Source organism: Petaurus breviceps, unplaced genomic scaffold, assembly GCF_028583685.1.
Source record: "Petaurus breviceps papuanus isolate PSGF00001 unplaced genomic scaffold, PetGlider_PUasm1.0 90604, whole genome shotgun sequence".
In the NCBI taxonomy this organism is placed as follows: domain Eukaryota; kingdom Metazoa; phylum Chordata; class Mammalia; order Diprotodontia; family Petauridae; genus Petaurus; species Petaurus breviceps.
In genome coordinates, this window is record NW_027187285.1 from 1764729 (window position 1) to 1792218 (window position 27490).

Genomic DNA, 27490 nt, shown 5'->3' on the forward strand with positions numbered 1-27490 from the left:
GAATACTGTCCACTGGTGAAGGACAGTGCTGTTGTTGCAGGGGTCTGGGAGCCTTTCTGTTGGTTCAGAAGCCCTGAAGAAGGATTTTCTTGTTGTATGTTTACAGAAATCCTGGGAGAGGGCTTTGCTAATGTGTTCAGGGGTTCTAGGACTGTTCTACAGACAGAGGATAAACTCATGAAGGGACTGGCAATGTATCTTATGGCCTTGCTAAGCCTTGTCTCCCCAGGAACTAAGATTGCTGAGAACTTGCCTCGTGTCAAGATGAAGAAAAGACCTCCATTTGGGTATTAAGTGCTGTGTTTAAACTTGATGTAACTCTGGGGTAGATTCAATTGTGATCCAGGGGTGGGGAACTTTTGACCTTTTTGTGTTCTATGGTTGAGCAAATGAATGTATTTTACTTATGTTTGGAAACTAATCTCCATTTGAGAAGAGGGGCTTTGTGGTGGACTTAATTAAGGTATAGCCTAGGGGTGGAGAAGTATTTGGAACAGAGACTTTGTAATTGATTGAATGATTGGAAAGTCCTGGGGTGGGGTAGGCCTTGGAGATGATTTAATCACACTTAGTAAATGCTGTATTTTGAATGATGTCATGTTTTGATCTTCTCTGTTCTGGGTTTGTTACTGAATAAAATAGAGAGCAACTATGCTGGTATTTTGAACCTGGGAAGTTGCCTTTCCTTGGCATTACATTACAAAGTCCAAGATTGGTCATTGCATTTAAGTTGAATATAGCAGATTTTTATTATTGTTTTTGTTCCTACGACTGTAGTCATTATCTATTGTTATCCTAGCTCTACCTTCACTCTGTATCAGTTCATATAAATCTTCCCCTGTTTCTCTGAATTCCTCATATTTTTCATTTTTATAGCATATTATTGGGGTTTTTTCCCATCAATATGCCACAGTTTACTCATCCATTCCCCAACAGATAGATAGCTACTTTGTTTCCAATTTGTTTGTCACCACAAAAAGTTAGGCCAGCTAATTGATTTATAGAATGCATTAATAAATTTGTGGCTTGAGAAATGTAAAACTTTGTGTGTAAATCTATCAAAGCAAATTGAAATAGAAAAATATGCACAATTAAACTTTCAGAACTAAACTTTCAGTTTTCAACTAGATTCCTTTCATTCATGCTTGGTTTTAGAGCCAAGTTTATTTTAACAATAATAATGATGATAATAATAGTTATATAGATAGATAATAGTTATATATATAATATAATATATATATATATGAACATAGTGCTGTAAGGTTTGGAACACTCTTCACAAATGCTATCTCATTTTATCCTTATAAGAACCCTGGGAGCTGGATGCTATTATCCCCTTTTTATAGATGAGGAAACTAAGGCAGAGGGTAAATGACCTGCCAGGGTCACAATATATGTCTAAGGACGGATTTGAACTCAGGTTTTCCTGCTTCCAAGTCTAGTCCTCCATCTACTGTGCCACCTAGCTGCCTGGTTGCAGCTATGGTCTTCATTGTTTATTTAGTGCCACAGTCTTCTTTATTAGATTATCCATAGCACCAGCTGATTCATTTATTTCTTTTGATAGGTTTTTGGCTCCATGGTCCCATCTCCTAGAGTCCTGTGCAGGGAGGATGGTCAGGATGGAAAAAGACAAAAAGAAGGACCAAAAAAAAGAAGCAAATCAAGCCATCTCACCTCACCTTCTAGGGAATTTATCTCTCCCCAGCAGGAAGGAGCTTTGTAGATAGGGGTGTGTGACCAGAAGGGGGAATTGATCTGTTTTGAGTTAAGATCCCCATTATTAATGTCTTGTCTTTGTTTTTCTGCCCCTCATTTGCCTCACTCAAGCCAGAATATATTTAATTGACTTTCTGCTGTTCACCTGTGCTTATCCTCATCGCTGGTTTCTGTAATGCTCTGTTTAATATATTATTGCAATGCCACATTTAAAGTAGAAATCTTATCTACTTCACTGTGGCCTACAGAAACAATCCTACAGAGTTGGGAGGGACTTTAAAGATCTTCAAGTTCCAATGTGGTAACCAAGGCCAAGAGAGTTCAGGTGCCGGGCCCCAGGTCACATAGAAAGCTAGTTGCAAAGCCAGGATTTTAACCCAGGTCCTCTGATTCCAAATCCAGGGCCTTTACCCTGTTTATTATTCTCTGAAATGTTTTTTTTGGTATGTCTTCCTCCCACTCTTGCATGTCCATTAACAAGGTCCATTTTGTATGTCCATTCCTGTGGTTTTTCTCCTAGTCCAGTCTCCTATCACCCCCAACCAAATTACCATGGTGACCTCTTGTAGGCCTTCCTGTTCCCAATTTTTCCTTTCTCCCATCTATCCTTCACCATGCTGATAAATTTGTCTTAAAACACTACTTTCATAACGTCATTTAATCCCTGCTTTTATGGAACTCACAATCTAGTAGAGAAGGTACCACCACACCTATGCAATGGAGTAAAGTACCCATGCATCATTATAAACTAGAGTATGAGGAGAGGTACAGAATTCAAGGAAGGCAAGATCATTTCTGAAATCAAGGTGATGAGGGAAAGGTTCATGAAAAGAGATAGCTTTTGAGCTGGGCCTTAAGGGATAAGTAAGATCAAAAGTTAGCCTTGGGGGGGGGGGGGGACTGGCAGCTAGGTGTCACAGTGGATAGAGCACTGGCCCTGGAATCTGGAATACCTGAGTTCAAATCCAGCCTCAGACACTTACTAGCTGTGTGACCCTGGGCAAGTCACTTAACTCCGATTGTTTCCAGAAACAACAAGTCTTGGGAGCAGAGTATTCTAGTTGTAGAGTACAATTAAAAGCATAGAAGTGGGAAAGTATTAGACATATACAAGAGACAGAGAGCAATCTACTTTGGCTTTCCATTACCTACAGCAGGCCTATACAACACATGGCCCACAGGCTGTTTACAGCATATTAAAGGATTTTGGGCATCCCACAAAAAATGTTGAGGATGTAAAAGAAAGTAAAGATGTAACAAGTGCTTTGTCCATGTCCCCCTTAACCCGCCTTCCACCAGTCACTGTTGTTCCATCATATAACTTGACAAGTGGATTGCTTCTGCACACTCTCTTCTATTTGTCACGGGACCCTCAGCAACCAGCCATCATCAGTCTCTAGTCTGAGAGGAGCAATTTCATGAAAAATAAAAATCTTAAGTAATAAGTGTAATTAATTGATATTTATATTATTAATTAATTATTAATAAATATAATATTAATATCAGTACACTTAAGTATAATTAATTGATATTAATTGAAATTGCCCTTTTTAAATATGGTTTATTTGCCAAATAGTTTAATCATTAATTATACCTTTACTTAGAAAGTGAGCTGCTAAAATACTATCTGCGGCCCGAAGAAGTTGAGCCCATTTTAATTTTGGCCTCTACCTACTGCCAAGCTGTGCAAGTCTGACCTAAGGGACAAAGTTCCTCCTTCTTAACCTCACCAAGTTATCTTTCAAAAAAATCTGAAGTTGCACTTTTGTGGTTTTCCTCATCAGCTCTCCCACTCAGAGTGCCTTGTGCCTTTACATCCCCTCCCCTTGATCCCTCACTCTCCTGCTTCTCTATAAGGAGCTTACCTATCCTTTATGGTCCATCTTAAATCCTAACTCCTTCAAGGAGCCTTCCTTGATTAAACAAATCCCTGATTAAACAAATCTAATGATGATCTCTGCCAGGTGAGGTACCCTCTGTTTCTCTTTATTACCCTCAATACCCAGCATGGTGCCTTATTCAGACTAGGCAATTAGCAACTACGTTGGCTGGTTGATTAGCCACTTTCCATGAATTTATGTTATCAACTCTTGAACAATCCGTTAAGACAAGAATTTAAGGATCAAAATTGAAAATTAATTATTATGTGCTACATAAAGAAATAAATCCCTATTTTAATCTTCCTAAATTGGAAATCTCAAGCTATATTTTTATCTCTTTTACTTAGAAAATTATAATAGTAGTAGAGTGTAATCAGAGTGAGTAATATTCAGTCCTTAGTCCTTGAGCCACTTAATATTCTTTCATATATAACTTACGGCTGTTCAAGATTTCTATATGAGAATATTGTATTACATTAGACCCTACAGTATATACAGTAGTAATGTGGATTTCTTTGTTAATGGTGATTGCAAAAGCAGTTCCAAAGTCACTTAACTGTTAGGACCACTGATCAAAGTCATTTAAAATCTGGCAAAGCCTCATTAATTCACATTAATAACTGGGCAACACATTACAAATTACCAGACTTTGAACATTAGAATACATTATAATACAAAATATAAAAGCAGTAACATTACAAAACATTTTTCTCAATTGTTTTGACAAGTGTAGTTTTGTTTTAAATATTTATAGTAATTTGTAATAATAGGGTGATATAAATGTGCTGAGGCATACTTTATGAAAATAATGAAATCTTTCTAGTTCACAATGTTATTAAGCCATTGCCTCAGAGGAGTATGAGACTGTAGGAATGTTTTTGAACGCTAAAAGAATCCTTTTAAAGTGCTGGCAGAAATCAATCAATTTGTTCAGGTTTCTAGTAGCAGATCCTAGCTGTATACCAAGTAATTTCATAGGGAGATTCAGGGCTCTGAATTAAGCAAGCTAATGTAATTAATATTTGTGTCACATGCTGTGCTAGGTACTGGAGATACATAGACAAAAATGAGACAATCCCTGCCCTCAAGGGGTTCTGTCGGAGGCAGTATATAAAGATACATGGTATTTACACAAATCAAATGCAAGTAAATGCATAACAATTGCATCACAAAAATGCATGTGATTTTGGGAAGGAGGACACTATGGGCTGAGCTGGAAAGACCATGTAGAACACGCCTGCATAACCTGCAGCCCTCAAAAAATGTAGAGGCCCAAGGGCCACACATTGTACAGGCCTGATGTGGAAGGCCGTGTTCAAGCCCTGAATTGAAGGAAACAACAGATTCTAATGGGGCAGAGGTGAGGAGCAAGTGAATTACAAGCATCAGAGCTAAAAGGCAGAGCAGAAGGTTAGTTTAGAAGGATTGTAAAATGAAAGAATCATGTATAAAGAGACTGGAAAGGCAGGTTGGAAAATACTTTACATGACAGCCAAATGTCTGTTTGATCCTAGAGAAAATAGGGAGCCATTGAAATTCACTGACTAGAGAGAGATGTGACATGGTCATACCTGCACTTCATGAAAATCATTTTGTTGCTGGATGGAGGATGTTTTTGCTGACCTTACTTTGCTCCCTGGGTTCAGTGATCTTTGGCACCTGATTCCTGATTACTTTTTTCCCACCCCCAAAACTTAAAACTGCACTGAGACCTTTTGGGATACCCTGTGTAACTGGACACCATTGTTTTTTAATTAATAAGTATCTTAAAATAGGTCAGTCAGTCAGTCAAACAGACTAGATAATTCTAACAGTAAAGATGAAGTTCTAGGATATATTTCTAGGCCCTGTGCCCTTAATTGGGAGGTTCTTGGTCTCTCCTGAGAATGCTTGAAGTCAGAAAGGCTTCTTGGGTCTACTGGATCTAGATCAGTTGCTCTATTGGGAAATGTTAGGAAAGTCTCTCAGGAATTAACAAAGGAAAAAGGGATCATAAATCTGGAGCATAAAACCCTCAATTTATACATGAGGAAATTGAAGCATCTATCCCTTCATTGGGGTATGAACTAACCACCAGCTTTATGCCACCTTGATTGGCTCCCCTTGTCCTCAGAAAGGCAGAAAATTCTAGTAAAATTAAAAAGAGTTGACTAAGTGAACAATGCGATATGTCTAGTCCAAAAAGACTGAAACAGGTTAATGCGGCCATCTGGTATGAGGAGCAGCTTATTGAATTATTGTTGGATTTTGACAAGGGATAAGGAGGTGAGGAAGGGGGGAGGGTGGGTAAAGGGGTTAAGCTTTATGAGATCCATTGACTGAACTGAGAGAGAGGCTTATGCCTTAGGAACAAACAGGACTCTAAAGCATATTGACCCCAGAAAATCTAGATTTCAGCATCCTTACTGAGAGTTTAGAAAACTCTGGCGAAAATATGTTTGTTAACAGGGCCTATATAGCTGGAGGGGCATTCTCTAATTCAAACTCCTTATATCACAAACTAGAAAACCGAAACCCAGATAGGTGCCTAATACTGTTAATGTTAATTTAAAATATGTACATACCTATTATCTAAATGATTAAAATCACCAGGCAATCTGTTGCTTCCATAACTATATTAATAAGAAGTGATATAGAATCTTTCTTGATTTACTATTTCATGATTTTTTTTGGCTTGTTCATTTTTACTGATCTCATCTCAATGCTGTAACAGTAACCATTGCTTTCTCAGTATGCAGACCAACTCAGAACAATAAACTAAATCATCAGATGTGGTATTTTTGTAGCAAACAAATAACTTAGAAAACCAAATATGAGTATCCAGAGATTCCACATATACAAAATTCTTACATTTTAATATCCTTAAAGGTCTAATTCACTTGCCACCTGATTTTCCATGAAGCTTTCTTTAATCTCCCTGGTATAAGTGATAGCATCCTCTTTGAATCTCTCATATGCTTTATTTGTACCTCTTTTATGTACCATATTCTATTTATTTTGTAGCTATTTGTATATATGTACTGTCCCTCATAGAGGCCTCCTTAAGCACAGCTTCCATTTCTTACTTTATCTTACAAGGGCCTTGCACAATGCTTTGCACATAATAAGCCTTTGTTGAATTCCTTGATTAAGAGCTCAATTCTGGGCTTTCAACTAGACTCCTTGAAAGCCACATCCCTTTCATATTACTGCCTTTTTAACAATTTTTTTTAGACATTTAGATGGCACCAAGTTTGAGAAGATTCTCTATTGTTCTGTAATGATTTAAAATCAACTAATTTCTGGTCAGCTTTTTTTCCTCTTTGAACAAGCCTTAACACAAATGCCTCCTATACAAGAGAATAAGAAGGCAATCCAGCACCTCCTCCAATAGATCACTGTCAAGGAAATCATGTGAATGCATCTAACCCCATAAACCCTCATTTAAAAATGCACAGGGCGGCTAGGTGGCGCAGTGAGTAAGAGCGCCAGCCCTGGAGTGGGGAGGACCTGAGATTGGTTCCGGCCTCAGATATTTTAAAAAAAAACTAGCCGTGTAACCTTGGGCAAGTTACTTAACCCCAATTGCTTTAAAAAAATAATAAAATGAAATAAAAATACACTTACAAGCCCAGCTGATTGAATGCAACAAAGTTTTATTGGCTGTCTCAGATGTGATTTGGACTTTGCTTTGGACCTTGAGCCTAGGTCTGCCCTTTGATTCAAGTGGTTGTCATACTGACCACAGGCTTCACCAAGTTATATGAACAAGCTGTTTGCCTCTAACCCTTTCATACTATTTTGACTGGCCATGGGGATCATCGGATAATAAAATTTGGACTGGGGATTATATGTTCCGTGCAGCACCTATTCACACTGATGCTCCCATACTTTCCAGCTTCCTAATTCCTCAGCATTCTTAAATTTTATGACATAATTCTCTCTACCTCAGCTCTACATAAGAATGGTCACACACTGGATCTCACCATTACTCACAAGTGCTCTACTTCTTTTTTTCTTTAATTAAATTTTATGTTTATTTTTAGTGTACATCATTCATTTGCACAAGGTTTTGAGTTACAAATTTTCTCCCCATCTTTCCCCTACCCACCACCCCAAGACAGTGATCCCACTGAATACCCCTCCCCCAATCTGCTGTCTCATATATCCTCTCCCATACCCTCACCGATTTTCCAGTGGGGCAAGATGGATCTCTATACCCCAGTGTCCATATATCTTATTTCCCAGTTGCATGTAAATAATAATAATATATTTTTTTAAACATTTGATTTTACAACTTTGAATTCCAGATTCTTTCCTTTCTTCCCTCGTCACCCACCCTTGCTGGGAAGATAGGCAATTCAATATAGGTTATACATGTGTAGCTACCCAAAACATTTCCATAGTGGATATATTGTAAAAGACTGACTGTATTTCCCTCCATCCTATCCCACCTCCTACTTGTTCTTTTCTCTACTTTGACCCTGTCCCTTTTCAAATGTGTATGTTTCTAACTTTCCTCCCCCCCAACCTGCCCTCCCCTCTGTCATCCTCCCTCTCATCCACTTCTTCCCTACTTTCCTGTAGGGTGAGATACCCTATTTAATGTATATGTCATTCCCTTCCTAAGCCAAATTCAATGAGAGTAATATTGACCCATTCCCTTTTGCCTTCCTGTTCTTTCCTTCCATTGTGACAGTTTCCCCTTATTTCTTCTATATGAGATAATTTACCCCATTCTGTCTCTCCCCATCTCCTCTCATTGTATTCCTCTCTCACCTTTCAATTTCACCTTTTAAGTATCATCCCTTCCTATTCAATTGGTCCTGTGCCCTCTGTCTATATATACCTGTACACATGTACACACACATATGTATTCACATGCCCATATACCCTCCTATATAGACATATGTATGTGTTGTACATATGTATGTTTACATTTATATTCCCTTCAACTATTCTCCTACTGAGAAAAGTTTCATAAGTTACAATTATCATTTTTCCATGTAGGAATGTAAATATTTCAACTTTGATAAGTTCCTTATGATTTCTTTTCCTTGTTTACCTTCTCATGCTTCTCTTGCTTTTTGTATCTGAATGTCAGATTTTCGATTCAACTCTGGTTTTTTCATCAAGAATGCTTGAAAGTCCCTATTTCATCGAGTGACCATATTTTCCCCTCAAACATGATACAGTTTTGCTGGGTAGGTGATTCTTGGCTTTAATCCCAGCTCCTTTGACCTCCGGAATATCATATTCCAAGCCCTTTGATCCCTCAGTGTAGAAACTGCCAGGTCCTGTGTTATTCTGATTGTGTTTCCACAATATTCAAATTTTTTTTCTTCTTGGCTGCTTGTAATATTTTCTCCTTGATCTGGGAACTCTGGAACCTGACTATAATAATCCTAGGAGTTTTCTTTTGGGGATCTTTTTCAAGAGGTGATTTGTGTATTCTTTCAACCTCTATTTTGCCCTCTGGTTCTAAAACATCAGGGAAATTTTCCTTGAGAATTTCTTGGAGAATGATTTCTAGGTTCTTTTTGTGATCATGGCTTTCAGGTAGTCCAATAATTTTTAAATGATCTCTCATGGATCTATTTTCCAGGTCAGTGGTTTTTCCCATGAGATATTTCACATTGCCTTCTATTTTTTTCATTTGTTTGTATCTGTTTAATAGTGTCTTGACTTCTCAAAAATCACTAGCTTCCATTTGCTCCATTCTAATTCTGAAGGAATGATTCTCTTCAGTGAGCTTTTGAGATTCTTTTTCCATCAGGCAAATTTGTCTTTTTAAGGCATTCTTCTCTTCATTGCCTTTTTTAACCTCTTTTCCCATTTGAGTTAATCTATTTTTAAGGTGTTATTTTCTTCAGTTAGGCTGTTGACTCACTTTTCATGATTTTCTTGCATCATTCTCATTTCTTTTCCCGGTTTTTCCTCCACTTCTCTTATTTGGTTTTCAAAATTCTTCTTAAGCTCCTCTATGGCCTGAAACCAATTCATATTTTTCTTGGAAGCTTTTGGTTTAGGAGTTCTGACTTCATTGTCTTTCTGCCGTTCAGTGCTTTGATTCTTTTTGTTCCCCAAAAAGGAATCCAAAGTCGGATTGCTGAGCTTGCTTTGCTTCCTTTACTCACTCACATCGTCACTCAGTTACTTGACTTTTGAGCTTTTTGCCACAGTAGAACTCTGCTTCCAGAAAGGAGCGCTTTGTCCCAAATCACTGGGGTTTCACAGCTGCCAGAACTATTAGTTGGCTGCCCTCTCTGAAGCCTCCACACACTCTGGCTCACTGGTCATACACCCCAGGACCTCCACCCTAGATGGAGATCCACATCCAAGCAGGTTAAAGCAAGAGCAATTACGCCTCAGAATGGTCACTTGGACCCCTACAATCTGCAGACCAGGATCTCTGAAGTAGCCATGCTGTGGCGGCAGCCGCACCTCAGCCACTTCTCCCTCTGGGGGGGGGGGGGGGCGCCAGAGGCCAGACCACCTGGGGGGGCAGAGGCCAGACCACACTCCCGGACTCTCTGTTCCCAAAATCTACACTGACCTTTCACTTTGTCTTTGGCATTTATAGGTTGATAATTCTGGAAACCACCACAGCTGCTGGTGATCTACTCTCCCTACATCCCTCCAGCCATTGCTGGTCGAGCCACCCTGAGGCTAAAACCGCCGGCTCACTCGAGGCTGGGCTCTGCTCCCAGCAGGCTGTGATGAACCCTTCCTGTCTGCCGGCCGGGCTGTCTTCAGTGGGTGATTTGTTTCTCTCTATCACTTTGTGGGTTCTGTAGCCCTAAAGTTTGTTTAGAGTAATTTTATAGGTATTTGAGGTGGTTATGGGGGAAGTGCAAGGAGTTTTCCTGCTTCTATGCTACCATCTTGACTCCACCCCCTTGTTCTACTTCTTTAATTGAAAATTTTGGCATTTTAACTATGACCTATCATTCAATATCTCCCCATGCCTCTCTCTAATACTTCTAAACCTATTGTTTGACCTCATTGTGATTCATAATTCCTCTACTCCTCAAATCCCTCCACTTTCCAAGGCCATTAGCTGCACTTTGACTCTACTTTCCTTACTTTCCAATCTCAACTTCATAGTTCTCCATTTTATCCTTAAAAGGTCCCCTGCTCTCTAATTACCTCTCCTTTTTCTCCTATCCTCATCATCTCTTTCCAAACTTCAGCTCTGGCTTACTCTTACCATCCACATCTTCCTCTCTTGCTCACAGACTGGAACCCAGAATAAAGCTATAGGTAGTAATATAAACATGCTGACTAGGTACCTTATTACTTAATGTTATTCAACTCCTACTGGACCCTCACTGCAGTAAGGGAATCCTTTTATTCCTCTCTAATTGAGTCTTTTGTCTCATACCCCACAGAAGCTTTTCCAAACTATTTCTTTTCTCCTCAGACATCTCATACATCTCCCTCCTCCTAACTGCCTCTCACCTGAGACTTTCACCTGTTACTTTACTGAGAAAAGTGAGGCCATTTAACAAGAACTCCATTTTCTCCCCTTCTCTAAACCCATTGACTTCATCATTCACTCTCCTCATTTCCTCCAGTCTCTAAAAATGAGGAAGCCCTTCTCTTTGCCAAGTTCAACCTTTCTGTGTGTGTCCTTGATGCCATTCCTTTCTTCTCCATCAGAATGAAACCTCAAACATCCCCTCTCTCCTGAGTCTTCAACCTCCCCCTGTCTACTGGTTCTTTCCTTATTGTCTTCAAGCATGATTAAGTCTCCCACACCCATAAAAAAAATCCTTCATTAGATCCTACCATTCTGTCAGTCTTATGTCTCTTCTCTCTCTTGACTAAATCCCTAGAAAAAGCTTTCCACACTAGCTTCCTGTGCTCTCACTCACTCACCTTTCAGCCCTTTGTAATTTGTTTTCTGTCCTCCTAACTCAATTGATACTGCTTACTCCAAAATTAACAGTGCCCTCTAGATTACAAAGGCTGATGGTCTTTTCCCAATCATCATCTTACTGGATCTCTCTGTAGTGTTTGACAATATTGATCACAGTCTTCTCCAAGATAATTTCTCTTTCCTGGGTGTGTGTGACCCCACCTTCTCCTACTTCTCTTCTTCCTTCCCATTTTGACTGCTCCTTCTAGATTTCCTTTACTGGCTCATATCATACACACTAAGTGTAGGTGTTCCCCATGACTGTCCTAGGACCTCTTCTATTCTCTGTCTCTCTATTCTCTCTTGGTAACCTCACCAGTTCTCATGAGTTTAATTATTATCTCTATGCAGATGACTCACAGTTCTATAGATCCAAGTCTGGGCCTCAGTCCCACATCACCAATTGAACATTTGATGTTTCAAACTGGATATTCTTGCCACATCTCCAACTACACATGGCCAAAATTGAGCTCGGTATCTTCCTCTTCCCAAACCGTCTCCTCTTTCAAACTTCCCTGTTTCTCTCTAAGGAACCACCTTTTCTCTAATCTCCTATGTTTATAACCTCATAATTATCCTTGAGTCTCTTCTCTTCATCACTACAAATACTCAATAAGTTGCCATATCTTGCTAATTCTTTCTCCACAGTCTTTCACATCCAATCCGTTTTCTCTACTCATGCAGATGACACCTTGGTACATGAAATCCTTCATCATTTGTCCCCTAGATTTTTACGATAGTCTCTTCATTACTTTACCTCCCTCCAGTCTCCCCACACATCAGTCCATTGTTCATGGCTGCCAAAGTGATTTCCCTTAAGCACAGATGTAACCCTGCCATTCTCCTACTCGGCTAACTCTAGTGGATCTCTGTTGCCTTTAGGATAAAATATAATCTATTCTGTTTATTCTCCCTTATTCTCTTTCTTATTTATTTAAATATATTAAATGCATTATTATAAATTTTCTTATTTATCCTTTTTTAAAGTTTTTCACAACCTAACACCAACCTATTTTTCTAGCACTCTCTATCCCATATTCTGCAGTACAGTCAAACTGGCCTCTTTATTCCTCACCATCTCCCATCTCCACACCTTGGCACTGATCATCCTTCATGGCTAGCATGAACTTCCTTCCCTTCTCACCTCTACCTCACAGCTTCCTTCTCTTCCTTCAAGAAACAGCTCAAGTACCACCTTCTGCATGAATCCTTTTCTGATCTATCCAACTGCTAGCACCCTCCCTCCCAAACTAACTTGTATTTAACTACTTTGTATTTATTTGTAATTATTCTCTTTGTATTTATATGTTTACACATATGTGTTTATACATACATATATGCATATTGTATATTGTGTGTGTGTACTTGTCACCCAATTAGAATATAATCTAATTGCAATTCTGGATTGTTTATATATATACCCCCAGGACCTGACATATATTAGGCACTTAATTGATGCTCGTTGATCAATTGATTGAGATCAGGATGCTGGAAGTGGAGGCCTTTCTGGGCAGAGCAGAATCACCCACTTGTTTCTATTCTTGCTTCCCTGTCCCCACCCCAAAGAGATGACTTGATCCTAGACTCATGGTTCAGACTTTGACAAGCTAGCCCCTCCAGTCCTAAGAGGGCACAGGGAAAGGCATTGCATGAGGAGGCTAGCTCAGGAGAACATCTGAGGACCAAGAAACAAGTGAACTGAGGAGGTAGCACCCCAGGAACTACCTTGACAAATAGTGGAATTGAAGACTGGGAGGGCAGGGTATGAGCAAGAGAGGGAAGTAAACCATCCATGAGAGCCTCTATGCTGAACTCCAAGCCTAGGGCTATGGATGCTGATCATGGACCGAGGATCCATTGTTAGTATAGTCTATGCTGCTGATATACCTACCCCCTGTGAACTGCAAACCTACAAGGGGTGATTCCTTTATTTTCTTTTCCTTCTTTCCTCTCCTGTACTAGGGGAAGCATGTTCCTTTTTCTCAAAATTTATCTCTGCTTCTTAAATCTTTTTTTAACCTTTTTGCTCAGTTCTCTTTTATGCTGGTTTTCATGATAAATGTAATTAACCATCACATTACTCACCTCTGTGTCACTGTACAAGCACAAAGCATAAAGACAATATGGGAATGCCAAGGAGAAGAGAGAAGTAGATTTTACACCTGCTGTTTATTTCTTCTACAAGAGTTTTCTGACTGGGGGCTCAGAACTATAGAAAGAGAATTGTTGATTCATTTTTACAGCTTCCTAGAGCAAAAAGAGAAACACCTAATACTAGAATCTCTCTCTAGGTGAGTCAGCAGTGTGGCCAGGGGGAGGCCGTGACTAGCTATCTGGAATTGGAAGAAGGAAGACCTTGCCATTTTTCTTCTCCTTATTTCCCACAGCCCAATTTGAAAAAAAAAAAACAAACAACTACTACTCCTTGCAGAGGATGAGCTAAGGAAGATTCTGGGGAGAAAGTTGTGCCAAAGGGGAAGAGCCAGTGGGGTGACTGGGGAGGAGATAGAGGCAAATCCCCTACCACCAGCAGTATGGCACTGTAACCACCGCACCATTTCATCTGAATCCATTCAGATGAAAATGCCAAGATTCTAAAACCTTAAGTAATTTTCCAGAAGTCACATAAATAGCAGAGCTGAGATTCAAAACCTAGTCTTCTAATTCCAAATCCATTGTTCTTTCTATAACATTACACTGCTCCGGCAGTCGCTGACTTCTTTTTTATGAACAAGTCCTGTACCTCAGCCAAGTCTGTATCAGCTGAGTGGGCCCAGGCACATGTTGTACCTCAAATGCCCTAGAGGATTCTGAAATCCATCTCTGGCTAGGCCCAGTGTGTACAAGACCTTTTAATGAGTATTGCTGTTCATTGGAAACCGAGAAAGAAATCCTTTTCTGATTTTAAAAAATAAATCTAACTTTTGGGCTTTTAATGAGCCATCTCTTATTCTAAACTTAGAATATCATCTTCACTTGTGAGTTCTTACAGTGTTTACAACTGAATCATATTTTTCCAGTTGACAAATTTATTTTCATATTTCACTAACATAGCTACCCAGATGGAAAGGGAGCTGCTTGTCAGGTAAAGTCAGGGAGGATTGCGTACCATGCTTAGCTTGTTTTAAATATCACACCTCTGTTACCTTTTCTAAAATACATCAGTTTGGGACCAAGGGAATAATATATAACTAGTGTTACCACATCATTAGAAAGTGATGATTCCATTAAGTGACATGCAAATTGTTGTTGATACTGTTGTTCAGTCATTTCAGTCATGTCTGACTCTTCGTGACCTCATTTGGTGATATTGGCAAAGACACCAGAATGGTTTTGCTGTTTCCTTCTCCGGCTCGTTTTGCAGATGAGGAAATAGGCAAACAGGGTTAAGTGACTTACCCAGAGGCCAACAGCTAGTAAGTATCTAAGACTGGATTTGAACTCTTCCTGACTCCAGGCCTTGTACTCTATCCACTGTTCTATGTAGGTAGTTAAGAAAGAATGCCATTCTTCATTTCATCATTCAAATTGCTATCTTGATACAGTTGTTAAAATTCAGAATTCACTATCTTTATTTTTAGTTATCCTGATTCTCTATTTTGTAAATGAATTTTTGGAGAAGGAATTTATATACTCATTCTGCTCTTTTTTAATGTTGTTTAATGGAGCTAATACTCCCATAATAGGATTTTGAACAGTATAAACTGACAAATAGATACATTGATTTTCAGCACTTGCATAAATTTCAGAATCTCATTATGTATATCCATAAATGGATAAAATATCTCTTTCTCTTACCAAGGAATGTACCAGGTGATTGAAGGCATAATTTCCCCAGTAAATGACAACTATGGAAAGAAAAATCTTGCCTCTGCAAAACATCGGGTCGCCATGGTACGACTGGCCCTACAGACATCCAGCTGGATTCGAGTGGATCAATGGGAAAGTGAACAAAAGGAGTGGATAGAAACAGTGAAGGTGTTGAGGTAATAATAGCATTCTTTTTGTGGCTGGGGATGACAAGAAAACCACAGGGGGTTTACATGGAAACCCTTGGTTAAAAAAACAAAAACAAAAAGCCCACAAAAAGAGGTGATAATCAGACCTTTGACCGAGCCTTCTTAATCACAAATGAGGAAGTGTTCACCTTTTGAGAGATACAAACAGTTAAATTACAAGGGTCATTTAGCTACCACAATGGAAGTTTCCATATAGTTCTCTCTCTCTCCCTCCCTCCCTCCCTTCTTCTTCTTCTTCTTCTTCTCTCTCTCTCTCTCCACAAGCCACTCCAGAGACTTACTATTAGGTCATAGACTGTCATGGACAGTGTATCTGACATGCACAATATAAACTGTGATTGCATTTTCCCCATAGTGCACATATACAGAATCAAACCACTGCAGAAAAAAAAAATACATTCTTCACATCATCATAATTGTTAGCATTTATGTAGCACTTTAAGGTTTTCAAAGCACCTTATAAATAGGATCTCATTTTATCCTCATAACAACCCTGAGTGTAGGTGTCATCCTTATCCCCATTTTACAGATGAGGAAACCTTCCCAGCATCACACCGCTAACTAAATATCCAAGGCGGAATTTGAACCCAGATATTCTAAAATTACAGAGAAGCAACATAAACAGATGACTTATTGGATATGTTTATTACAAAACTGATGTTTGATTCCAACACTGTTTTATCTTCTGCTTCGTTGAGCAAAGTAAAGGTTTGGGGTGATGGGTTGGGGAAGTGGGGTCATAATAACTGTCTTCAGGTATTTAATAGGATGTCATGTTCAAGAGGAGTTAATGTATTCTTCTTGTCATTAGAGGGCAGAATCCAATGCAATAAGTGGACATTGTGGAAAAATAAATCTGACACAAGGAAAGCCTTAAGAGTTAAAGTCCCCTTACAGTGAAATTGGCTGCCTGAAGAGGGAGTGAGTTTCCCTTCCCTGGAAGTTCTCAAGTGGAACCTTCATAGCCACTTGTTAGGGTTGTTATAGAAGGAATATTTTTCCAGGTCTGAGAACCTATGATTGTTTGTCATGTGTGATCGTAGACACAGTAAGTTTTTGTGTCATATGTGAAAATACTGATTGGAAATGAAAACCCACTTTAAACCATAGATCAGTTTTGCTGAGTTTTATAGGACTGTTACATCCGTTGCTGTGGTGATAAAGGGGAGAAAACAGTTATTTATTATATAAAAATCCAGACAAAAACAAACCCATATTATTCAACACTAAGTCTATATCCACAATATTATCAAAGCCATCTTCTAGTAAAAAAAAAAAACACAGTTGAAGGTCACAAAAAGGCACATGACCTCAAAGATACAGAATAGGACATAACTAGTCTAGCATGGGAGGCAGTGTAGAAGAGTGGAAAACACACCTAGACTGAATGTGGTATAATAAACCTGGATTTAGGAATACCTGGATTCAAATAATGCCCCTTATACTTAACCGGGTGACCATAGGCACATCACATAAGTGATCTGAACCTCTGTTTTCCATGAAATGGAGATAATACCTTTGATGTCTCCCACATAGGGTTTCTGTGAGCCTCAGATGACATAATTATGTTAAATGCTTTGCAACTTTTAAGGTTCTACTTGGATATAGCAAGTGTCCCAGGGATCATCTCTTCCCACAAGGGGCCCTTGATTCAAGTGGCCCAGGGTTCAGTTCTTAGGGGAACTTGATCCCCAAGAAAAGGGATTGATCTTTTTTTTCATACTCTATGGCTTATTCCTATCACCCAGAGTTCTAAGGGAAATCTCTTAAGTAAAGCTGAGGTATAACTCACATCTAGGACATCCCAAAAGGGATTAATAGCTTGCCTTCTACAAAAGGTACTCAGTGTACAAAGTAGATATAAAGTATAAGACAGCTATTTATTTCCTCCACTCGAAAGAATGCTTAAAACACAAAAGACTCATAACCACACATTGACAAATACTTAAAACATGAAACAGTAACCAACCATCCTATTATATACTCCGAGGAGGTAAAGACAACTTTATTGGGTGGTTCAGCGGATATTTCATGTTCGCTTTGGGTTTCTACTGTCTGGAAAAGTTACAAGTCCAGATGTATTGACTGGCAAAACCTACATCTTTAAATCTTTTAGCTTTAAAATCCTACTAGATTTTAAAATTTTTATTTTTGCTGTCTTTTTCCAAGAAGCTATTGTAGAAATCGCCTTTATTGGGAAATGAACTTGGGAATTCTCCAACTAACAAAATAGCCATCAAGCCTCTAACAGATGTCTCTCAGGATTGCCCTTCTATCCCCTGTCCTTGGGGAAAGAGACACAAAATAGAAGAGGCAGCTAGGGCCTTGTGGTTCATTCTTTCACCTAGATGAACACACATTCTCACAGTCCTGTGAGATGTTACAGGCATAGAGGAGAGTGAAGTTCATCCTTTCCTCACTTCAAATCCAGGGAAAGCTATGTTCCGAACCAAGCAAAACTGAGAGAGAAAGATAAGACAGGAAGATTAAAGAAAAAAAGGATGGGGGAGGAAGAGAGAAAGAAAGAGAGAAGGAAAGAGAAAGGAGAGAGAAGGGAGAGAAAAAGAGAAGAAGGAAGGAAGGAAAGGAGGGAGGAAGGAGGAGAAAGAACAGAGAAAGGGGGAGATGGGAAAGAAGTAAGGGAGAGGAGAAAGAGAGAGAGGGAGAGGAGAAGAGAGAGAGAGAGATGGAGTTTTCCTCCACAATTTCACTTAGAGGCTACCAAGTGGATTGATCCTTCTGGCTCAGTCATTAATCCTCTTTAATATATTCTAGTCATGGGGCCAAGGGATTCCTCAGAATTGCTATATTGCTAATATGCTTTAGAAAGGAGCCAATTCCCATGCCACATGGAGACAGAATTCAGACCCAGTAGTGCTCAACTCACTCCTACTACATAAACATAAATTAGCATAATCCTAGATTCTTATACACTCCCCCTCTCAGAGTTTCTGAACCTCTTCTTCCCAATGTATAAACCCCATTACCCCCACCCCAACTTTTCACTCTCTTACTTCCATCACACTCAAAGCAAAGCCCCCAGTGTCTCATTCCAGATCTGCCTTCCTTTTCTACTGTGTCCTCTGAAATACCTGCTCCACAATTAATAAGCTTTTCCTCTTAAACCCCTCCCTCTCACCACTTCCATCTTCTAGCACTCACTGAGACCTGATGCCACCTTGATGATACCATTCCCCTCACCACCCTTTCTAAACCAGCTGTGCTTTCAGTAATAACCCCCGACTCACTGTTTGTGGTGGGGGACTCAGAATACTCCCTATTCCCCATTGCCACTTCCAGACTCCCTACTACTATCATGCTCTCCTCCTTTGAAGTTCATATTATCCAAATTTATTACACGATCTAGATCCCAATATCCATTATCTATTAACTCCCAGGATATCCTTTCTTTCCTCAGTAGTTCACAATCTTTCCTCCCCAACTCTCATCATCATACAAGGAGATCTCGACATACTCCTTCAAAGAACTTAACTTCTCAGTTCCCATCTCTTACTCTACGTTAGCTACACACACGGGCATACCTTTGATCATGCCACCAACCACAAATATCTCACTTCCTTATTCAAGAACTTCAAAACTCCATCTGATCATAATTTTTTTGATCTTTCATTTTTCCCATAGCCTTTTTACTCCTAGTGCCATTCTTTGTCCTCACAGTGACCTCTTTCTCAGGCCATCACCCTGTACTAGCTATCGTCTCTTCCCTTTCCTATCTAGAATACTCAAATAGTTGAACCTTCAACTGCAAACTCTTCTCTGATCTCGAATCTCTGACCCCCCTTGTTTTTACCTGTCATATTTTGTCAAACCTCAACCCTGGATGGCTCCTACCATCTGCTTCCTTCACTTCTATTCATGTGCTACTGAGCAGAACTGGAGGGAATCACAAAATCATCCTGATTAAGTCCACTGAAAACTTATTTCAGTTGAGCCCTTACTGCAACAAGGCAGTCATTCTACTGCTCTCTATTCAGTTTACTGTCACAGTGGCTGTTTTCAACTTATTTTTCTTTTTTGATTTTTTTTTTGGTGGGGGGAAGGCAAGGCAAGGCAATTGGGGTTAAGTAACTTGGCCAAGGTCACACAGCTAGTAAGTGTGTCAAGTGTCTGAGGTCAAATTTGAACTCAGGTCCTCTTGACTCCAGGGCCGGTGCTCTATTCACTGCAACACATAGCTGGCCCTGTTCTCAACTTATTCATCCCTTCTCAAATCTCTCTCAGCAGCCCCTCTCCCTACCCTTTATTTTTTTTTTCTTTTTCAAAATTTTATTTTAGACTCAAATGCCAGAACAAAAATACAGAATAGAGAAAAGAAACAAAAGCATGTCATAAACTTAAATATTGGAACTTAAATACAAAGTTAGAAAGAAAAAAAAAACATGTCATGTGCATAGCAGAACATAGCGCCCTACCCATTCTGCTGAGAATTTTGCCTTTATACTTCACTGAAAACATTCGAGGACATTTGCTGAGAGCTCCTTTTTCCTCTTCCTCATCTCTTATCACTCAAATATCTTCTTCCACTATCCCTTCATTCACTCTGTTCTACAGTGAAGAGGTGGCCCTTCCCCTTAACAAGACAAACCTTTCTACATGCACCCCAATCTCATCCTTTCCCATCTTTTCCAGAAATGACCTCCCCATTATTCCCATATTATTTCTAAAGTGTCTCCTCTATACTGTCTTCCTGTAAATCTGTGCCTCTGTGTCTATGTCTTCCTCATCCTTAAAAAATACTCACTTGTTGGGGTGGCTAGGTGGCGCAGTGAGTACAGTGCCAGTCCTGGAGTCAGGAGGACCCGAGTTCAGATATGACTTCAGATACTTAATACGCAAAAAAAAAAAAAAAAAATCCTAGCCATGTGACCTTGGGCAAGTTACTTAACCCCAATTGCCCTCCAAAAAGCAAAAACAAAACAAAACAAAAAACACTCACTTGAAGGGCAGCTAGGTGGTGCAGTGGCCCTGGAGTCAGGAGGACCTCAGACACTTGACACATTTACTAGCTGTGTGACCTTGGGCAAGTCACTTAACCCCAATTACCTTGCCTTCCCCCCTCCAAAAAAAAATACTTACTTGATCCTACTATTCATGATAACTGTTGTTCCATATCTCTCCTCTCCTTCTCTCCTAAATTCCTTGAAAAAGCTATTCTAAGTGCCTCTGTTTCCTCTCAGTCTCTTCCAGCCCTTTCTGCAATCTGACTTCTGTCCTCATCACTTAAGTAAAATTTCTCTCTCTGGAGTTACAAGTGAACTCACAATTGCCAAATTTAGTGACTTTTTCTCAGTCTTCATCTTTGACATCTCTGCAACATTTGACATAGTCTCACTCTCTCCTTCTAAGTACTCCTGCCTTTCTAGGTTTCATGACTTTACTTTTTCTGATTTTCCTCCTATATGTGTGACCACTGCTCAGTCTCTTTAATTGGTCCTTCATCTATGAGTGTCACCTGTGAGTGCTGTTCTAGTCTTTCTTGTGGTGATCTCATCAGCTTCAGTAAGTTCAATTATGATGTATGTAAATGATTCCCAAATCTCTATATCCAACCCTAGTCTCTCAAGCTACAATATCTCATCACCATTGGCTTTTTGGACACCTTCAACTGGAGGATCATTAGGCATCTCAAACTCAGCAGGTCCAAAATAAGTGTCATCACCTTCCCCCAAAAAACCTTACTCTCTTCCTACTTTTCATATTTCTGTAAAGAACATTACCATCTTCTTGCTCACCCAGGCTCTTACCCCTTGTGTGTCATCCTTGATTCTCAGTCACTCACATCCAATATCTCACGAATCTAATTAATTGCCCAATTTTGTTTCATTTTCATAATATCTCTTTACATGCCCCTCTCTCCACTCAGATAGCCACCACCCTGTTTCAGGCCCTTGTCACTTTTAGTATGGACTATAGCAATAGCCTTCTAATTGGTCTTGCTGCTTCAAATCTCTCCCCATGCTAATCCACCTTCCACTCAATTTCCAAAGCAATTGTCATTTAAAATTCTCCATAACCTGGTTCCTTCCTACCTTCCCAGTCTTCTTCTATTTCTTTCCCCTCCACATACTCTTTGATCAGTCTGTGCTGACCTCATAGCGGACCCTCACATACCACCCTTCACCTCTTTAATTGGACTTTGTACTGACTGTGTGAAGTGCTCTCCTCCTGACCTCTGCCACTTTCTGACTTCCTTCAGGCACCAGTTCAAATCCCACTTTCTATAAGAGGTCTTTCCTGTTTCTCCCTGTTCTTAGTTCCTTCCATTCTCACATTGTCTTCTATCTACTATGTATATATCCTGTATGTGCCTAGTTACATACATGTCTGCAGTGTTAAAAGGTGAACTCTTGAAGGTTAGGAACTATTTTAGCCTTTATTTTTGTATTTATAATGTTAGCACAGTGCCTGTCACATCATAAGAATTTGAAAAGTACTTTTTAATTAACAGATCATTTGGATCCAAAGGACTTACTTTCACATCATAGGTCTGCTACTAATTATTCTTATTACTATGGGCAAGTCTTTTTTCCTACAGCTTTCAATTTCCTTATCTACAAAATGAACATTCTATGCTTCTGTTTTAAAATTTTAAGTTGGATTTTTAGCCCCATCTTCTCACTGTTCAAATCTTGGGGCCTCCAAATTCAGGTTTTTATTTAAAGTAGAAAAAACAGACTATAAATCTAGAAATATTTATTCAGAAGGCACTTAATTGGATTTTTAAAAGTTGGGATTAGTGCACAGCATAGATAATTTAGCTATTTAAATGATCCATGTAGTTTCAGCAAGCAGGCTCTGCATATTGGTGAAATGAGTTATTGACATGCTTTTGAGAGACTTTAAGGGAGAGTTGCCAGTGAAGCACAAACTCATGCCTGTAAAACTTGAAAGTGGTTTTGGTATCTTGTTGCCGGAGGAGATTGTGGTATTTATCTGCCAAGTAGAGATGGCAACAAAACTCTGCTGAATGGGATTGTAAATTGGAGGTTGTGAATTGTACCTGCTGTCAATCACTGAGGCTCTGGGGAAGAAAGCAATAATTGATAAATGAATGAGAATAATTCATGGATTCCTTATTAATCCAGATTTCATTCTCATTTTACCAGAAGGAGGAGGGCTCCAGTCACTAAGGAGAAATATATGCTTTACTAACTAGTTTATGTACATTTTAGAGCCAAATACTTTCTACACCTCTTGTAGTACATGTATAGAAGGCATGAATTGAACTTTATCATATGGAATTTTTTTTTTTTGCTTTTTGGAGGGCAACTGGGGTTCAATGACTTGCCCAAGGTCACACAGCTAGTATTTGTGTTAAGTGTCTGAGGCAGGATTTGAACTCAGGTCCTCCTGACTCCAGGGCCAGTGCTGTATTCACTGCCCCACCTAGCCACCCCTATTATATGGTATTTTTTAAAAGAAGCCATCCATTGGTCTGGAAAAAAAAAACAACTTGTACTAAAAATTATCAGAGGTCAATTTGTGTGATCACATCAATACATAGAGATCATTGTACAAGAATGAGTCATATTCAGCAATGGTTGTCCTTCGTTCTAGAAGGGGACCGAAATGACATCACTATGTTAAAGTCAATGTACAGTGTGTCAGACTGTGGATGATCAGAGCAGTACAAGCTCAGAAGGTTCTACCATGGGTCAGGCACAAATAGTCCATATGAACACTTGGAATAGAGATGTCTCTAAATTTGTGCATCTCATGTTTCTTTTGAGCTGCTGCAATTCTGCTCTGCTTACAGAGCCCAGCGTGCCCTCTTTGATGTAGGCATGCCATGCTGGGCAGTCCCGTGCCTTTGTCTCCCATCTCTCAAAATCAATTCCAGAGTTCTTCAGAGAGACTTTGAGAGTATCCTTGTACTTCTTCCTCTGAAACAGTATGACTATATATAAGCCCAGCTCCCCACTTTCATTTCGACATAACAAGAAATATAAAATGAAGAAATATTAAACCAGAAACCATAAAGCAACAAAGACAGCAATCAGTAAAAGAAATGTGAATAAAAGCTAAAGAATAAAATTTTTAAATGATTGAAAATTTTGTTAAGCCCTTACTATATGCCAGGAAATATACTAAATGCTAGGAGTGAAAATACAAAAATGAGACCATTCCTCCCCTTGAGATAAAGATGAAGATGATAACATATAAATAAGATGAAGAGATAACATATAAAGGGAAGTGATGACCAAGGAAGGAAGCTGTGGCCTAGAAAGCCACAAGGATGATGAGTGAAATCATAGGTCAGCCAATTGAAATGCCTTTTCTGAACAGAGAGAGAGAAAGAGAGAGATAGAGAGAGAGAGACAGACAGACAGAGAGAGACAGAGAGAGAGAGTACTGATTTGATTGCTGTACTTGGAATAGGAGATAGCAAAGGAAGGCTCTGTGGAAAGGAAAGTAGCATCAGGACAAATAGCAGGATGTCCCAGGTAGATGGCTCCATGTGATGTGAAGCATAGCCTGAGTGGGGAGTTGGCTAATATCAGCGGGCTGGTTCAGATTGTACTTGCTCCCCAGTCAAGAAAACTCTGCCCCAGGACAAGAATTCAGAAGCTGGATGGATTAATGTCCCCTTCACCTGGGGATGTGATTTCTAAAAGTCTGGTCTTAGAAATACAATTCCCAGTGGGGAGATATGAGGTAGCAGCAGAGAAAATGGCAAGACAGTATATAATAATGATATCTAGATTAATGAGTGTGTTAATGTCATATAAACAGCTAAAATTATATTAAAGAAAATGATAAGAGTGAGGCAACATGGTGAAAATATGGAATGCAGCTAAAGCAATCCTTGGAGGAAAAAATATATATCTTAAAAAGTTACAGTTTTAAATAAAATATTAACAAAGAGATTACAGCAGCTTATCTCAAGGATAATATACCAGATAAAATACCAGATAGGATTTATACCAGGAATGCAAGGCTGATTCAATAATAGGAAAATTATCAGCATAAAAAAGTTACATTAAAATAGAAAAAGAAAGATATTAGTAATTGGGCATGTAATTTTTTTAAATGGAAAATGAATCAATTAACCCTCCCCCCAAAAAAGGAAAAAAAGAAACAGAAACAAAATTAAAACAACAAAGACTATAAACCAAAAAAGAAAATTTTTTAAACTAACAAAATTGATGAGGCATTAGAATTTTTAAAGGGAATATGAGACCAACTTGCCAAAGTAAAAAACAAAATGAGTGAATTAATGATGACTAGAAAGGAAATAAGGAAGATTGTTAGACACTTGTGTACCCAAGCATATGCCATCAAAACTGACTTTATAAAGAAAATGTATAAATACCTACAAAAGTACCACATAACCTAAAATATCCCTAATATTGATATAAATTTTATATAAAACATTAGCGAAAAAAGTTGTAGCAGTTTACCCCCCCAAAAAAATTCTTTCAGACCAAAGTAGATTTGTCTGTCATGTGTAAGAATGGTTCACCATTAGGAAAATATTTACCATAATTTTATGTATATATGTATGTATATGTAGATATGTATATATGTATGTGTAAAACATGATTATGTCAATAGATACAATATAATATGATATGCAATATAAAATAGTTGCAAAATAAAATGCAATACTCATTTATGTTAAAGAACAATAGGAGTGAAACAGCCTTCTCTCTGTTGAAAATTGACCACAGGAATTGAAATAACTCTCATGCAGTAGGCAAAAATGGACTTCGATTAAGTCTACTACATTTTAAGTTGTTTCTTCCCCGCGTTCTCAAATCATATGTCTTGAACCCAGGTTTCATAATTTTTTTAATCCAAATTTCCCTGGTAACTACCTAAGAAAACTAAATACTTTTTATCATTTAATTTTATCATTTTGCAATCTGTGATTGCAAAAGCACTACTATTAATCACTGCCAAATCGATGGATCAAATGACATTGAAGTGCAGCTTTAATTTGCATTTCTCCATATGATTATTGATAGTTTGAGTTTTTACTTTGAAAATTGTTTCTTCATATCCTTTTATTAGTTACTTATTGGAGAGAGAATCTTAGTCTCATACATTTGTGTCAATTCCCAATGGATTTTAGATGCCAGGATTTTAAAAGAGTTGTCAGATACAATTTTTTCCAATCCATAATTTTTAAAATTATTATTATAGCTGAATAAGACTTTCCTTACATACAACACCCCTGTGAGAAAGGGAGTAAAAGAGTTACCTGTTTTCCAGATGTGTAAACTGAAGCTTAGAAAGGGGAAGAAATTCACCCCATGGTGGGTGTCAGAGTCAGAATTTGGACCAGGTCTCCTGACTTAAAGTTCAGTTGTTTATCTGTTGTTGTTGATTTTTTCTTACAGTATCCTGCTGGCATGTAGCATTTTAGAAAACTTGTTTGATTAACTGAAACGACTGAACAACAAAAGAGTATCTTAAGTGCTAAGAGAGGAAAATAGATGGAGAGTTAATCAGGGAATACTTCCTGAAAGTTCTGAATCATGACATAAAGCTTAAATGAAGTATCATTTAGGATAGAAAAATTGAGCATGGCCTTCTGTGAGAAGTATATAAGAAAAAAGGCACCACTGTCACCCAAGCCTACCAGGAAGTCTGGAATCATCAATTAACAAGCATTATTAAATACTACTGTATGTTAGGCACTGTGTTTGGTGCCAGAGATACAAATATGTTTAACTGATACCTTGGAAAACCGGCAACTCTTATTCCTCACTAACCCCATTCCTACCCCAACCTTACTTCTCTCATCCCCAGCCTAATCCCACTCCTCACAAGCAGAACCTTCTAAGTGCTGCCTATCTGACTGACTTCTCACCCCTCCTACATCCCACAAATCTCTCACCTCTTTCTCCCAGTCTCCATCCCTTTGGAGCCCTTGGCCTAGGCCACCTGCCTCTAGCAAGCTTCTTGCAGTAGACATTCCTGCTATCAATGTTGTAATGGGACCAGGGCATGAATATTGTATTTCTGACATCCCAGGCTGAGATTCTGAACACATTTTCTCATGGACACATTATTATGTGTGGTGATTCAAGTTCTCGCATATGCCTAGTGCTATAGTTCAGGTAAATTTGGGCTCAATATTTTTTTGTGAACTGCTATCCTGGGAATTTAGCTCCTATATAATAAGGGAGAGATGCCTTCAGAATTCCAAGATACAGACTAATAAACAATTTTTAAAAAAATACAACCCATTCATCAATTGTAAGTTTTCTGTATTTGATTTTTCTTAAATCCAGGAATGTCTTCATTTTCTTTGGCAATCTGCATCTTTTTTGAGAAGTCTTTGTAATGGGTGTGTGCTCTTAGAGAAATAAAAAATATTCAACAAATATTTTTTTAAATCAGAAGACTTAGAACATTCTGTGTCATTTTAGTTTATTTCTTACAGAACTTACAATAGATGATGAAGATATTGTATTCATGAATTGTTTCATTCAAAGCTGAAATAAAGTCAATTGGTGGTTTAAAATCTGAAAATACAAAGTCACCCCTTTGTTTATCTGTGATAATTAGCTCATATGGAAAATGTTTTTATTATTTTCTTTTTTTGTAAAAAATACAGACACCACTACAGTGAATTGCTCAGATCTTTACCCGGGAGGAAAGAGGCCACAAGCCCCAAGGCAGGCTCTGAAATACCTACTGAGGATATTGCCACTCCAACACATACAGGTTTGTGATTATTGTAAATAGCATTTTTTTTCTTAAATGAAGAAAATATTATAAAACAAAGATTGGAAGCAAAATATGTTTGAGAGGCTAGATGATACAGTGGGTTTAAATAGTAGAGACCAGGGTTTAAATCCTAGTAACTAACACCAGCTAGCCTTGGTGGTGACCTTTGGCAAATCAATTTGCCATTCTCTGTCACCTCAGTTTCCACATATGTCAATGGTGTAAAAAGTTTCCTGCCTAAACACAAGGTTATCATGCTGATCACATGATTA

At 38.7% G+C, this 27490-nt stretch overlaps 1 protein-coding gene across 5 annotated transcripts in view; it reads left to right on the top strand.

The window, feature by feature from the left end:
• Window positions 1–27490, top strand: part of NMNAT3 (nicotinamide nucleotide adenylyltransferase 3) — a 148904-nt gene that overhangs the window by 111004 nt on the left and 10410 nt on the right. For 2 of the 5 annotated variants that reach the window (XM_069063868.1, XM_069063866.1), the window contains 2 exons: window positions 15302–15485; window positions 27106–27215. In XM_069063868.1, coding sequence (XP_068919969.1) covers window positions 15302–15485; window positions 27106–27215 — 294 coding nt within the window. Of the gene's footprint in view, window positions 1–10165; window positions 10334–14765; window positions 14916–15301; window positions 15490–27105; window positions 27216–27490 lie in introns of those variants that run through there. The other 3 variants (XM_069063869.1, XM_069063870.1, XM_069063871.1) reach the window with 3 other exon arrangements.